At 28.4% G+C, this 17,151-nt stretch overlaps 1 protein-coding gene across 1 annotated transcript; it reads left to right on the forward strand.

The window, feature by feature from the left end:
• The first annotated feature begins 35 nt into the window (after positions 1-35).
• Positions 36-1,839, forward strand: LOC111686563. Its single transcript, XM_046947084.1, has 3 exons — positions 36-41; positions 110-234; positions 297-1,839. Exons 1-3 carry the CDS (start codon positions 36-38, stop codon positions 1,837-1,839), a joined length of 1,674 nt encoding a protein of 557 aa, XP_046803040.1.
• Positions 1,840-17,151: the final 15,312 nt, after the last annotated feature.

Here is a 17,151-nt window from a genome sequence, read left to right on the forward strand (position 1 = left end):
TTTATCAACATCAAACACAACACCAACTGATGACGATGCCAGTACTGAGTCTTCAGATTGTCTAGAATCTTGGACTTTAGTTAATGATAAAAATAATAAACTACGTAAGCAATTAGAAGATAAAGAAAACCGTGTAGAAGTCTTAAAAAATAGCGATAACGATGACGAAGAAGAGGAGGAGAATGATGAGTTCGGCAAGGAGGAAGTAAAGTTAAAGAATGTGGAATTAAAAGAGTAAGTCCATTTTTCAGTTTTTAATTAGCAACAAAAATAATTAATTTGTTCTTTATTTACAGTTCTCTTACTGATGCTAATAACAGTGATGACTTCTCGGATGGCATTTCCATTATTAGTGAAAGCGAAAGTGTGGGTCGCATATCGCCTCATCCTTATCTGAGAGATCATCTACATGATATGAATTTAAAATTTACTTTGGGAGAACATATGGATGATTCTATTATTAATAAATTAAGAGAGGAAATGGATAATGATATTGAACCTTTGGTAGTGCCACAACCTGCTGAACCTGTGGTAGAACAACAGATACGTCAAAGACGTAGAAGCTCCACATTTAAGACTGATGAAAATCAGGCTTTACAAAAGGCTTCACAGACAGTAGCTTTAACAAGCGGTTTCTCTCCTCTGGTTAAACGTGGTCTTCAGGGAATTTTCTATGTGGGTGTGGCTCTAGCCATTTTGGCTTTAATTGGTAAAATTGTCCATCCCACCTGGCAGCCTTTGAGCAAAGGTAGTTCTTCAGATACCTCAGCTGAATTGGAACAAAAAGTCAATGACATGGAATTGCAAAATAATCTAATGAGAGCTGAAATTGATTTACTCAATAAACAAGTAAAATATTTGTCCAGTCTAAATGATCCCCAGCAGCAATATCAGCAAAAGCAGGGCAAATACAAAGACTACAAAGAAGGCAAAACTTTTAAGGCCTGGGCTGGCAATGGTGATTCTCTTAAACCAGTAGAGATCAGTAAACAAGATCTCAGAAAGTCTTATAAATGTCCAGATGGCTCCTTTGTAGAAATTGCAAATATGTGTATGGAACAGAGCAACTCCAATGAACCTAATATTGTAGAACAATTTGGTCATGTGGTAGAGGATCTAATGCAACAATCCGAAGCCTTTAAGACATTCGAAAAGGTGGCTGAGGAACTTCAGGGTTTCCAGGACAATCCCTTTGAACAATTGCAAGAAGTTTTTGCAGAACAAAAGTCAACAGAATCCGCTAAAAAAGAATTTATAAAAAATAAACCTATCTATGAGACACCACAAGATTATCAACAAAATCTACCACCCAAAGAGAAATATCAAAAGTATCCCAATCACAAAGAAGATAGTTACTCCTCAAAACCTTATAAAACCAACAAATATGAAGAGCAAAACAAACCACCCAAAGATTATAGGAAATCTTTTGGCAAAGATGACAAACACAGTAAAGAGTTTAAGAAATATCAACACAATAATCCTGACAACTCCAAGGACAACTCCAAAGAATGGCACACCGATAAATTTAACAACAATTCCAAAGAAAGAAAATATCGCAGAGATAATTCAAAAGATTTTTATAACTCTCACGAAAACTCTAAAGAAAATCAATCCAAGGAACGTTTTAATAAACAACAAAAACGGAAATATGACAAAAGTCGTGAAAAGAACAATGGCGATGATGATGACAGTGGTGAATGGCAAGAGAAATATATGAAACATAGAGAACAATTGCGCAAACAAAATGAACAAAAATATCAGGATAATAACAAAAACTGGTACATCAAACGTGGCGACAGTCGTGAACATAAACGTAGTGGCGAAAAACAATACAGATGAAATATTAGTATCACTTCCTCCTTCTAACAGCAAAGAGCACTCTACTTAAATTTAATTTTCTATATATTTATTTTTAAATTTTTTGACGAAAACAATTTTTAAACAAAATTTTGTTGTGATAGTAAAAAAATACATAATTATAAAATTATATTATAAAAACAAAATTATAATTTTTTTTAAATTTTTGTAAAAACTCTATTTGTTTTTTATTAAAAATTAAAAAATTTAATTTTTAATTTTCAATCGTTAATTAAATTTTCGATTTCTTTTTTAATTTTCTTTTAAAAAATTTTTCAATTAAAATGTAGAAATTTTATTTTAAGTAAATTAATTTAAAAAATTACAAAATTTTGATTTTAAAAAATTTTAATTTTTTTCTTGAAAAAATTTCAATTCAATTTATTCTTAAACTTAGTGAATGCTTAAGTTGTATACGTTTTATTTTTAATAAAAAATTGTTTAACATTTTTAATTTTTTTTTACATAAATTCATTTTAAATGTTTTTTTCTTCTTTTATATTTAGTTTTAAATGTGTAAAAGTGTTATATATATATTTAATTAATATTTGTCTTATTTTTGTACATTTTTTTTGTTTAATTTGTGAAATATTATTTGAGTTTTAGTTAAAAAAAACGAAAAATTTTATAAACAATTTTTTTTGTCCCCCCCCTAAAATACACTTATTGTGCAAGTTATATAGAAAACTAATTATAACACGAGTATAAAAATCCTATTTGTAAACTAAAAACATATTATTATAATAACGATGATAATAAATAAAAGAAATTAAAATAATTAACTTAATAAATGTTAATGAAATGTTGGAATTGCAATAACTTTATTAAATGGAATTGGTAAGAGATTGATAAGAAATTCGAATAATTTTTTAATAAAATCTATTTGTCCAGGATATAATTTAGTCTATAGTTTCCCTTATCTTCTACCCAGCACACCTCCCTCCCCCTCTATCATCGTTTATCCACGTCTGATCTAGTGTATAGCATGGTCTATAGTATAGTCTATTATCTGTTATATAGTTCAGTCTAGTTTAGTCTTTAGTCTACTAATATGTGGACTTGTCCATAGTTTAGTTTATAATATAGTCCAGTAAATATTCTAGTCTTTAGATTATTATATACTCAAGTCTATATTCTAGTCAGTCTAGTTAATTATCAGTTGATATATTTAACTGCTCCCATGTACCTCTAGTCTATAGTCTAGACTATAATTCAGTTTATAGTCTAGTCCATAGTCTCGTATTTAGTCTAGTCTATAGTTTGGAATATAGTCTAATTCCCAGGGAATACGTTTGCAGTTAGTTTGTTCCACCTAGTCTATACTGTCTATAGTCTAGTCTATAGTTCAGTCAACTGGTCTATAGCCCAGCTTATGGACTTATCTATAGTCTAGTCTATAGCCTAATCTATAGTCAAATCTATAGTCCAGTCTATAATATATAGTGTTCTTCTTTATAGTCTAGTCTACTGTTTTGTCTATGGTCTAGTCTGTAGTCTAGTCTTTAGTCTAGTCAATATTCCAGCTTATAGGCCAGTCTAGAGTTTACTCTATTATCTGGTCTATAGTCTAATCTATACTCTAGTCCGTATAGTCTAGTCTATAGACTAGTCTATAGTCTAGTCTATAGACTAGTCTATAGTCTAGTCTATAGTCTAGTCTATAGTCTAGTCTAGTCTAGTCTAGTCTATAGTCTAGTCTATAGTCTAGTTTAGTCTATAGTCTAGTCTGTAGTCTAGTCTATAGTCTATTCTAAAGTCTAGTCTATAGTCTAGTCTATAGTCTAGTCTATAGTCTAGTCTATAGTCTAGTCTATAGTCTAGTCTATAGTCTAGTCTAGTCTATAGTCTAGTCTATAGTCTAGTCTATAGTCTAGTCTATAGTCTAGTCTATAGTCTAGTCTAGTCTGTAGTCTAGTCTATAGTCTAGTCTATAGTCTAGTCTATAGTCTAGTCTATAGTCTAGTCTATAGTCTAGTCTATAGTCTAGTCTATAGTCTAGTCTATAGTCTAGTCTATAGTCTAGTCTATAGTCTAGTCTAGTCTATAGTCTAGTCTATAGTCTAGTCTATAGTCTAGTCTAGTCTATAGTCTAGTCTAGTCTATAGTCTAGTCTATAGTCTAGTCTATAGTCTAGTCTATAGTCTAGTCTATAGTCTAGTCTATAGTCTAGTCTATAGTCTAGTCTATAGTCTAGTCTATAGTCTAGTCTATAGTCTAGTCTATAGTCTAGTCTATAGTCTAGTCTATAGTCTAGTCTATAGTCTAGTCTATAGTCTAGTCTATAGTCTAGTCTATAGTCTAGTCTATAGTCTAGTCTATAGTCTAGTCTATAGTCTAGTCTATAGTCTAGTCTATAGTCTAGTCTCTAGTCTAGTCTATAGTCTAGTCTATAGTCTAGTCTATAGTCTAGTCTATAGTCTAGTCTATAGTCTAGTCTATAGTCTAGTCTATAGTCTAGTCTATAGTCTAGTCTATAGTCTAGTCTATAGTCTAGTCTATAGTCTAGTCTATAGTCTAGTCTATAGTCTAGTCTATAGTCTAGTCTATAGTCTAGTCTATAGTCTAGTCTATAGTCTAGTCTATAGTCTAGTCTATAGTCTAGTCTATAGTCTAGTCTATAGTCTAGTCTATAGTCTAGTCTATAGTCTAGTCTATAGTCTAGTCTATAGTCTAGTCTATAGTCTAGTCTATAGTCTAGTCTATAGTCTAGTCTATAGTCTAGCCTATAGTCTAGCCTATAGTCTAGTCTATAGTCTAGTCTATAGTCTAGTCTATAGTCTAGTCTATAGTCTAGTCTATAGTCTAGTCTATAGTCTAGTCTATAGTCTAGTCTATAGTCTCGTCTATAGTCTAGTCTACAGTCTAGCCTATAGTCTAGTCTATAATCTAGTCTATAGTCTAGTCTGTAGTCTAGTCTATATTCTATTCTATAGTATAGTCTAGTCTATAGTCTAGTCTAGTCTAGTCTATAGTCTAGTCTATAGTCTAGTCTATAGTCTAGTCTATAGTCTAGTCTATAGTCTAGTCTATAGTCTAGTCTATAGTCTAGTCTATAGTCTAGTCTATAGTCTAGTCTATAGTCTAGTCTATAGTCTAGTCTATAGTCTAGTCTATAGTCTAGTCTATAGTCTAGTCTATAGTCTAGTCTATAGTCTAGTCTATAGTCTAGTCTATAGTCTAGTCTATAGTCTAGTCTATAGTCTAGTCTATAGTCTAGTCTATAGTCTAGTCTATAGTCTAGTCTATAGTCTAGTCTATAGTCTAGTCTATAGTCTAGTCTATAGTCTAGTCTATACTAGTCTATAGTCTAGTCTATAGTCTAGTCTATAGTCTAGTCTATAGTCTAGTCTATAGTCTAGTCTATAGTCTAGTCTATAGTCTAGTCTATAGTCTAGTCTATAGTCTAGTCTATAGTCTAGTCTATAGTCTAGTCTATAGTCTAGTCTATAGTCTAGTCTATAGTCTAGTCTATAGTCTAGTCTATAGTCTAGTCTATAGTCTAGTCTATAGTCTAGTCTATAGTCTAGTCTATAGTCTAGTCTATAGTCTAGTCTATAGTCTAGTCTATAGTCTAGTCTATAGTCTAGTCTATAGTCTAGTCTATAGTCTAGTCTATAGTCTAGTCTATAGTCTAGTCTATAGTCTAGTCTATAGTCTAGTCTATAGTCTAGTCTATAGTCTAGTCTATAGTCTAGTCTATAGTCTAGTCTATAGTCTAGTCTATAGTCTAGTCTATAGTCTAGTCTATAGTCTAGTCTATAGTCTAGTCTATAGTCTAGTCTATAGTCTAGTCTATTGTCTAGTCTATAGTCTAGTCTATAGTCTAGTCTTTAGTCTAGACTATAGTCTAGTCTATAGTATAGTCTATAGTCTAGTCTATAGTCTAGTCTATAGTCTAGTCTATAGTCTAGCCTATAGTCTAGTTTATAGTCTAGTCTATAGTCTAGTCTATAGTCCAGTCTATAGTCTAGTCTATAGTCTAGTCTATAGTCTAGTCTATAGTCTAGTCTATAGTCTAGTCTGTAGTCTGGTCTGTAGGCTTATTAATATTTATAAAAATATCTAAAATCTTTCGTAGGTCCATAAACAACGAGAGAATATGGCGAAAATTTTAGATCACTTGTATAATAAAATTACAAAAATGAATAAAGTTATAATTTTAAATTAATGAAAAATATAAATATTTAAATTTTAAACGACTTACCGGATGAATCTTATTACTCCTTAAATGATGATTGATTTCATTTATATTCCAATGGGGTTTTACGAAATTATTTAATATGAGATAAAACAGCCAAAAATTATTTATTTTTTATGAAACACTAATTTTTATTTTTTTTTTAACAAAATATGCAAATATTTTAATAAAATGCTGATATTTTTTATTTTATTTAATTAATTTAATTTTTTTTATTTTCACTTTTATTTAATTAAAACTAATTTTATTTTTTTAATTAATTACTTTCATTTTTCATTTTTAATTTAATTAAAATTAATTTTATTAATTTTTTTATTTAATTACTTTAATTTTTTCACTTTTATTTAATTGAACTTATTTCATTTACTTTTTTATTTAATTACTAAGAACACAAATTTTCTTTCATTAACTCTTTTTACATTTCTCTTCTTTTTTCTAAAAGGTACGCAAAATGCTACCCATTGAAACCCTAACACATCACTTTCACTACCAACTACCCAACACACATAACAAACCAAATTTCTATTGCCTTAATAATTTTCGCAAACAACACAAAATGGCCGCTAGCAAATTTGCATTAACATTTTTTCACACACGATTTTCTCGAAAAATAATAGAAAATTTTATTAAAAAACATATTTATCATATAACACACTTATTAGACTACATTTTAACATAAAAATATTATAATTTTCTTTAATTTTTAACACTTTAATTAGAATTTTATTAAATCGCACACTATTTACACGGAACAATACGTTTTTAACTCCTCGACGCCTGACAAATAACTAAAGAAGCTGTCAAAGTGTTTTGTTACTTTTAGTTTTTTCATGAGAAGGAAGCTATAAACTTCAAAAGCTTTGTTATATTTCTTTCAGAACTGGTTAGCAAAGACTTGATCATCAGGGTAAATTAAGAGTATTTCATTATGTATTCATTTCATAACGGAAATTATAATCAAAACTTTGCATAGGAAATGTGGATTTTTAAAGAATTTGGTTTTGATTTTTTATAAAATATAATTATTAATATTATTAATGTCGTATTTTCGGTAAAAGTTAAATCATTTTATTAAAATTTGTAAAAATTTAATAAAAAAACTTAATAACAATAAAGCTTTTACTTTCATATTTTTATTAAGTTCTTGAAATGGTTTGTGTCTTTGCGGCTAAGAAGTAAAAACAAAAAGCTTTTGTTTTACTAATTACACTCCCGTTCATTTGATAAGGTGTACAATTTTATTTGCATTTTAATCAAAGAAAAGTTCAAAAATTATTTGAATTTTTGTTTGTGTGTTTATTTAATAATTATTAATGGCAAAATTCGAAAATTAACCGATATGTGATCTTAAATGGAAAAATGAGTGTAAGTTTGTATGTTTGAAATTTATAGACTACAAAAAGGCTGAACCGATTTTCTTGAAATTTTTTACAGTGTATTCCGGTAGGTCTGGTAGAGATAATAGGCTACTTTTTATTTTTAAATTTCAAGTAGGCTAGGAGCCACGCCCATATTTAGAAAATATTAAATCAGTATATCTGTGATAATTAACAGTTAGAATCCCCAAATTTTGTCGAAGTTTTGGTGTCAATATTATAATTAAGGATAAAAGGTAGGCGGACAAGCATCAAGGGGCGTGGCAATTCACACATAAATTAAATGCAAAAATTCGTTTAACTGGAAAATCAGTAGTACTAAATTCTTCAAATTTTGCTCAAATAACTTTATTATACATCTGAACATTTTTTTGGTGAAAAAGGGAGGACTTTACTCTGGGAATGGTTTTGGAGCCGCCATTTGAATTAAATAGAAAAATGAGATATCTGAGAAACTATTACACGAATAAAAATTGGCGAATTGCTCTCAAAATATGCATGTTAATCCGCTACCAGCGATTAAGAACTACTCCTACATGATATTCTTAAAAGGGTTTTTCTTTGTGACAATCCAATGTCACAAATCGCTTCTACTGAAAATTACTCTTATCAATAATTCATTTTGTTTTTCAAAAAATCCTATCAGCGATTAAAAATTTTGATCTAAGAACCAATATGTAAAAAAAAAATGTCCAAACACTTGCTCAGATCCATTGTCAAGGGTCTCAAAAATTCGGCTGATTATAAATTGGAAACTAAAAATACTTTTAGTGCCATTTTTTGCCGGGTATGTTGTTGTGGCTTTTGGGAAGTGAGAAGAGGAGAGGGAACACCATTTACCAAAAACTAAGAAAATCTAAATTTAGAAATCTTTTCAAATCATACATATAAAACTTGAAGTAATGCAAAATTTTAACGGATAACATATAGATCCATGTCTTTCTAAAATAACACCGGTACCAGTTACCTCATATTCTATGCATAAACAACGAAATTCCAAAAAAATTGGGCCCTTTGTAAATAACGATGATTTGCGTTTTCAGAATTTTTATTCAAATAAATTTTTTCAAAATTGACCAAGTTTGGATAGTGCTGGTGGGGGCGGTGTCTGCTTAAATGTGTCAATTTTTACTTTTGCCGATTCTACATTATGTTCTCCTTTCCAGATCATAAAAAAATTTGTTTGTATTTCTAAGGAAAACTTGATTTTTTGTGGAAAACCCCCGCCTTTTTAAAATGCTGCAATTTTTGATGCGTCTATTTGTCATTTATTTAAAATTTAAAAATTTTACGACCCTTTTTATGCCCGCGACATTTAAATAACTAAAAACAGATCGGGACATTTTAAGAGAAAAAAATTAAACACACAAATCTCGTAAATCAAAAGAGATAATACACATTTGTATTTAGTTTTTTGTAGATACATTTGTCAATCAACTCGAAACCTGTGAAACTTAATTCCGATATATTTAATAGTTCTGGAGATACAGAATTATTTTCAAAAATAAAACACTGTGAGGTACTTGCGATATGAGTTTTGAGTATTTCAGACATTAGGGAACCTATACCAGAAGCTTAAGTAAAATCGTATAATGTTAACCCACAAACTGTGAGGGTTAAAATCAAATTACATCATATTGAAAACTTTTCATGAAATCGTAGTGAAATGTTATTTAGTTTTCAACCAAATTAAATAGAACTTGAGCAAAGTATATATATAAAAAAACCTATAATTCTAATGACAGCGAAAAAATCGATATTTACCCTTAAACGTAAATATATGTTAACAATTTAAAAAATGTCTGTAATATATGACATAAAAATTCGATAAAGTATTCCGAGAAAAAAACCTATATCAGATTCGATTTCACTACTGAAAAAAATATATAAAATCGCGTTTTTTTTCAAACCTCCATTTCGTTGGCCTACGTTATTTAAATTTTAAATTAATTTTTTTCCAAATTAACATTAATTTTTCCGTTTAATTTTCAAAAAATTTTATATTTTCAACGAATTTCATATAATTTTAATAAATCCACTTTAAAAATCGAATTAAAGTCTGCTTTTAATTTTCTCAAATTATACCAGTTGAAAAACATCAAAAAAAGTAACCTTACTCAAATGTCCCATAGTGTACATGCATAAGTAATAAAAGTTCCAAATTGTATTGTAAAGCTCACATGCATTTCTCATATCATTGTATTAGTGACAACCTGTTGATGTTCTATTTTCTTCTTTTAGTTAGTTGACAGCCGCCGTGGAGTTAAGAACGTAGTGAACAAAATTAGTGTACGCGTTAATAAAATCTATTGCAAAATGGTTAATAATTAAGAAAATTTAAATATTTTTGCATAAAAATATAGTTTAGTGTGCGGGTAATGTGCTAAATATTGTTTTAAGTCGGAAATCTTTGTAATTCGTATGAAAATCGGGTTTTTTGCAGTCGCCATTTTAAAGTGTTTGTCAAAAGAAAAAATAGTTAAATATTAGTGTTGCGTGTAGTAAGTTGTCAGAGATGGTAAATGTACCATTTTTCGGTGTGTCTAAAGGAAAGTAGGGACTTTAGTAAAAAAAAGTAAATTAAAAGGAACTTTTTAGTTTTTGTTGGAAAATTTAATTAAATAAAAAGTGAATTAATGTGAAAAAGTGTTTATGTGTTTTTGTTGATAAAAAATGCTATTGTTTAAAAAAATTAAATAAAATATAAATTAAAAGCAAATGTTTGGCTATATTTTAAAATTTCATTAAATAAAAAGTGAATAAATGTAAAAAGTTTCTTAAAATTAATTTAAAAAGTCATTCGTTTATAGAAAATTTTTATTAAAAAAATATATATATATATATATATATATATATTATATATATATATATAATATATATATATATATATATATATATATAATATATATATATATATATATATATATATATATATATATATATATATATATTATATATATATATATTATAAAATAATTGTCATGTTTAATACCCGATTCAATGGGTCTGATTGATAATACTGGACAGACACAATTTCACGAAGATCTTCAAAACTTTTTGAGGAAAGCAAAGTTTGAAAGGTAAGTCATTTTTTATTGCTTTTATAAAATTTTACATGATATCTAAAATCGGCAGTATAAGTATAATTAAATAACGCTTAATATTTAAATTAAGGCTTTATTTTAGTTGTTTTGATTACTAGTGTAGGGTATCATAGGATCGGTTATGTATAAAAATAGTTTATGTAAAATTTAAAAAGTTATTTTCATTATTCCTCTAATCAAATAGAGAACTATTTCAAAATATAATTGTGGGTTTTTGAACATTGTTTTTTGTTCACTGTTATTTTAAATATCGGACTTTATATACAATATCTAAAATTACGCCCAATAAATAAATACAATTTTGTAATTTTTATTGAACGAGTTCCCAAATAAAGAAAAGTTGAACATTAAAATTCATAGTACATGATTAAAGATTGTCCGATTATTAAATTAACGTAAATGATGGCTATAGAAGTCGAGCACAGTCGTTTGACGTCTATAGCCATCATATAGAGTTATTTTTTAAATATTTCTTTCTTGAGTGAGCGATAACGAGTTAAATTTAGGAAATATTTGGACTATAAATAACATTTTGAAACTACTGTTAAAGAAATTGTTTATCTTGAAAACTGCCAAATTTAATTTGCAAACTACAGCTTAACTGTTAAAGATACTGACCTATTTGGCCAATGTTTTATTCTCCAATCTATTTTCTATTTGTGTGATGTATCTAGGAAATTTTAAATAGATAGGAAATTGGAACATAGAAACTGTCGTTTGAAAAATAAATATTTTGTAACTATAGCTGAAAAGAGGTTTAAACCAGACATGTTAAAAAGTAATATTGGAGAAAAGTAGAAACTTCTTACTTTTGGGGGAAATAACTGTATAGGTATGTGGTTATCAATTAACTTGCAGAATCTCTGCATTTTACAATTATTTTAAAACCTACATCAGATTCAATTGAAGAATCTGTCTCTGTGTTGGAATCAGTTTTCTGAAGACTCCAGAAATCTTTGTAATACAAATCTTTAATAATTCTATCAGACATGCTTACGAGAAGTTTGATATTTAAAATCAGCAAAATCAGCAAAAAATCCGAGACAACCTCTGAAAATTTCATAAAAAAGGAACAACAACACTACACTATTCATCATTGCAATGTTGAAACGAAAAGTCGACTTTTCAACTTTTTTCGACATTTTCCGACTTTTTTTCGACTTTTCTCGACATTTATCGACTTTTTTCGACTTTTCGACATTTTTCGACTTTTTTCGAATATTTTCGACTTTTTGACTTATCGACCTTTTTCGACTTATCGACTTTTTCGACATTTTTTGACTTTTTCCAACTTTTTTTGACTTTTAGACTTTTTTCGACTTTTCCGACTTTTCGACTATTCGACTTTTTTTGACTTTTCTACGTTTTTTTTGACATTTCGACTTTTTTCGACTTTTTTTTTGACTTTTCGACTTTTTTGACTTTTCAACCTTTTACGACTTTTTGACTTTTTTCGGCTTTTATTAACAAAGTCGACTTTTCGACTTTTTTCACAGACGATAGTCGAGTTATCGACTCTTTTGGAATAAAATAGTCGACTTCGACTATTCGACTTTTTCGACAAAAAGCCGTTTATTCGATTATTCGAATGTCGATTTATAGAAACCTTGTTTGGTTATCTGTGGGCATGCCTAATGTATTTTGTTTTTTTTTGCGTATTCTGCTTCGCATGTTGGTATGTATGTTGAGTATTTTGTTTCTTGTGTGAATTTCATTTGATATGTTTGAATGACTGTGGGTTTTGTTGCACTATCTAATTTGTCTTTGTCTTTTTTTTGGGTATTCTGTTTTGTATGTTTGTATGTCTGTTGTTTTCGTTGCTTTGTGTATTTTGTTTTTATTTTTTTGGTATTTCATTTCGTATGTTTGGATGTCTGTGGGGTTCGTTACCTTATTTATTTTGTTTCTTCTGTTGTGTATTTTGTGTATTCTGTTGTGTATTTCGTTTCATATGTTTGAATGTTTGTGGGTTTTGTTGCACTATGTATTTTGTCTTTTTTTTATTGTGTATTCTGTTTCGTATGTCTTTTGTTTTCGATACGTATTTTGTTACGTATGTTTGGATGTCTGTGGGGTTCGTTACCTTAATTATTTTGTTTTTTTTGTGTATTCTGTTTCGCATGTTTATATGTCTGTTGTTTTCGTTGCGTTGGTTATTTTGTGTTTTTTGTGTATTGTTCCTTTTGTTGTTGTTCCTTTTGTTTTGCTATTGTTTTTTGTTTTTGTATTTTGTTTCGTAAGTTTGGGTGTTTCAATGCCTTGTTTATTTTGTTTTTTTTTTGTATGTTTTATTTTGTTTAGCGTTGTTATTGTTCCTTTTGTTTTGCTATTACTATAATAATAAAATAGTCGGGAAATGAAATATATTTAAATTTTATAAAATTAATATTTTTTTTAATAAATTTCGACTGCGCTGAATATAGCACATGTTTTTTATAAATTATTTAACGTATAATTTTAATCAATCTACTTAAAAAATCGTAATCAAATGTATGTACATACATACATACATACATACATACATACATACATACATACATACATACATACATACATACATACATACATACATACATACATACATACATACATACATACTTTCTAATTTTCTCAATTTACATAAGCTAAACTTTAGCTAAAACATATAAAAAATTCCTACTTTACTCAAATTTTCCATAGTGTACATGCGTACAAAATGTTCTAAGCTTTATTGCAATGCTCACTTGCATCGCTCATGTCATTGTATTAGTGACAACCTGTTGACGTTTTCTTTCTTTTAGTTAGTTGACAGCCGCCGTGGAGTTAAGAACGTAGTGATTAACAAAATTAGTGTACGCGTAAATAAAATCAATTGTTAAGTAGTTAATAATTAAGAAAATTTAAATATTTTTGCATAAAAATATAGTTTAGTGTGCGGGTAATGTGCTAAATATTGTTTTAAGTCGGAAATCTTTGTAATTCGTATGAAAATCGGGTTTGAAAAAAAGCAAATGCAAATTTTTGTAGTCGCCATCTTAAAGTGTTTGTCAAAAGAAAAAAAATAGTTAAATATTAGTGATGCTAGTAGTAAGTTGTCAGAGATGGTAAATGTACCATTTTTCGGTGTGTTTAAATGAATGTAGGGACTTTAGTAAAAAAGCTAATTAAAAGGAACCTTTTAGTTTTTGTTGTGAATAAAAGTGAAAAAAGTGCTTTTACCATTTTGTTGATAAAAAATATTGTTGTTTAAAATAAATTTTTTTATAAATTATTAAAAGCAAATGTTCGGTTAAAAAAAAAAAATTATAAAATTAAAAAATATATATGTAAATATGTACCTATATATGTATATATATATATACATACATATGTTTATATTAATTCTCATATTTAATACCCGATTCAATGCGTTTGATTGATAATACTGGACTTCACAATTCCACGAGGAGCTTAATAACCTTTTGAGGAAAAAGAAATTTAGAAAAGTAAGTCAGTTTTTTTGGTTTTATTATGTATACATATATTTTTCATAATATTGTTGCCAATTTATTCATACATACATATGAATGTATCTTTTCGAAAAATTTTATATAAATATTTAAGGTAATAGATAGATTTGCTCAAAAGTTTCTTTAGGGAATGTTTGGCGTATAATATTTATTATACCCTTCACCTTCGTGAGAAGGGTATATATAAGTTTGTCATTCCGTGTTTAATTTCTATAATATAAATTTCCCTATAAAGTATATATATTCTGGATGCTTATAGATAGCGGAGTCGATTTAACCATGTCCGTCTGTCTGTCTGTCTGTGTGTATGTTGAAATCAGTTTTCAGAAGACCCTAGATATCTGCGAGATCCGAATTTTCAATAATTCTATTGGAAATACGATCGAATAGAACGCTATTTAAAATCAGTCAAATCGGTCCATAAATAACGATGATATGAGTAAAAATCCGAGACCACCTAGAAACATGAAATTAAGTACGTAGATCCCGGATTATGCGAGAACACATTAAAGGGACTTTTTGGTACTTTTTCGTTCTACATAAGGTACTTTTTTGAATTATCTATAGTATTGAACCTAGAAGCATGAAATTTAGCATGTTTAGCAAAAAGAGACTTTTGGTACTTTTTCTTTCTACAAAGGTACTTTTTGAATTTTCTACAATATTGAACCTAGAAACATGATATTAAGTATGTAGAGCCCGGATTAGTCCAGAATACATAAAAGGGGACCTTTTGGTACTTTTTCGTTCTACAAAAGGTACTTTTTGAATTCTATATAATATTGAACCTAGAAACATTATGTAGAGCCTGGATTAGGTGGGAACTCATAAAAGGGAAGTTTTGGTACTTTTACGTTCTTCAAAAGGTACTTTTTAAAATTTCTATAATATTGAACCTAGAAATATGAAGTTAAGCATGTAGAGACCGGATTAATTTAGATCGTATAAAATGGGCTACAATTGGTATTTTTTGATTTTTTGTAATAATATTCGTAATGATTGTTTTTAATACATCATGGTGAAGGGTATATAAGATTCGGCACAGCCGAATATAGAACTCTTACTTGTTTATGTTAGTATTATTTAAGTTAAATTAGTTGAATCCTATAATGCAACAATTTCACTTCCTAATAATTTCCAAAAAAAAGAACATTAAAATTACTTCATAAGAATGACTTCAGATTAAGTGCATTTGGAATCAAATAAAAAGAACATTCCTCCTATGACATGCCTGTGTGTTAAAATTATCACTTCTTCAGGTCTTTGTCATGGAGTAGTTAGTTAGTTAGTTTGAAAGGAGGATGTACATATATACATCAAATCCGAAGAAATACACCTAAGCCTTTATCGGGCCTGTTGTGCGCTCCTTAACCAGTGCCTCAGGTGGGAATCGAACCCACGACCTCCGGTCTACCAGACTAGAACACTAACCATTAACCTGCCGGAGGCCACATATCAGATTCTAAAATAGTAATGATATGTTGTCATGGAGTAAATTCTGCTAATTTTTTCGCTTCTTTGGAAGTTCTTTTTTTGCTGCGGAGGAAAAAACTAAAATACTCAATGATTTTAATTCTCCTAAATTGTCCATTCGTATATCGGTTATAGATCCTAATATATCGTTCTAAATGTAAAAACAACTAAACTTTATGATCATTAGTATTGTTCATTAAAAGCTATAAATTAAGAAAATGTTGGAAATATGAGTATATGTGAAAAATTGAAGAGTTGTTAAAAGTCTTTATAATTAACTCAAATCTGAAGTTTGAAAAGGTCTAAAAAAGATATTTTTTAAATAACACATTAGTTTTAATAGAATATATATATTTTTTTAAATAAACAACATGACTTTATTAAAAAAAACATATATGTTTTTTCGGACTAAATATTATATAATTTATTTTTTAGATTTTCAAAGAAATTTTCTAAAAATAACGTTTTAAACATTTGATTTATTTTTCATAAAATTACCACAAAAGGTACTAATTAAATCCTAACACAATAACTACAGCAAACGTACATATGTATATACACGTGTATATGTACATATGTATTTAACTTACCGGCGCCTAACAATTAACTAGTGTAGCTGTTAAGTGATTTGCATTTTTCACATTAATGAGGAAAACTGAAATAGCTTTAGTTTATTTTTAGTACTAACTAAAGGCAGGTAAGCATCAGCAACTCGTTTAAAGCTTACTGAAATAGGAAATTATACAATAACACATAATATCATTTCCGTATGGAAAGCTATAAACAGATTGAAAGCTCAAAGTTGAAGTAGTATGCAGGGGTCTACTTAGGTATAACGGAAGCTTATTGTCTGTGGTAGTTAACACTGCTTATCAGAACTTTGTTGAGGTTATTGTCTTCGCTAATGTTTAGTTAAGACAAAGTAACCCACTCATTTTTTAAAACGAAACTTTCGTTAACGTAAAAAATTTGTATGAAGAATACTGGGAAATTTTTAAAAATTGTAATTTTTTACATATAATTTTTTTTGAACGTTTGTCGTTTCGTTTTATATAATGATACCCTAACTAACTAACTAACTAACTAACTAACTAACTAACTAACTAACTAACTAACTAACTAACTAACTAACTAACTAACTAACTAACTAATTAACTAACTAACTAACTAACTAACTAACTAACTAACTAACTAACTAACTAACTAACTAACTAACTAACTTACTAACTAACTAACTAACTAACTAACTAACTAACTAACTAACTAACTAACTAACTAACTAACTAACTAACTAACTAACTAACTAACTAACTAACTAACAAACTAACTAACTAACTAACTAACTAACTAACTAACTAACTAACTTACTAACTAACTAACTAACTAACTAAATAACTAACTAACTAACTAACTAACTAACTAACTAACTAACTAACTAAAAAAAATTACAAGAGAGAATGTGTAGTCAGGCATGACCGTCAATATTATTATTAATTTTTTATTTATTTTTTTTATTAAATATTTTTAAGTAGAATTTAACCGTGATATAAGTTATATTTGACCGTCATTTTCTGAAGGGGACTTTAAATAAAGGCTAGTTTCAAATGAGACCCTTTTATTACTAAAACTGACAGTATCATTTAGGGATACTAGAA

The sequence above is a fragment of the Lucilia cuprina genome, chromosome 3, assembly GCF_022045245.1.
Source record: "Lucilia cuprina isolate Lc7/37 chromosome 3, ASM2204524v1, whole genome shotgun sequence".
Taxonomy (NCBI): Eukaryota; Metazoa; Arthropoda; class Insecta; order Diptera; family Calliphoridae; genus Lucilia; species Lucilia cuprina.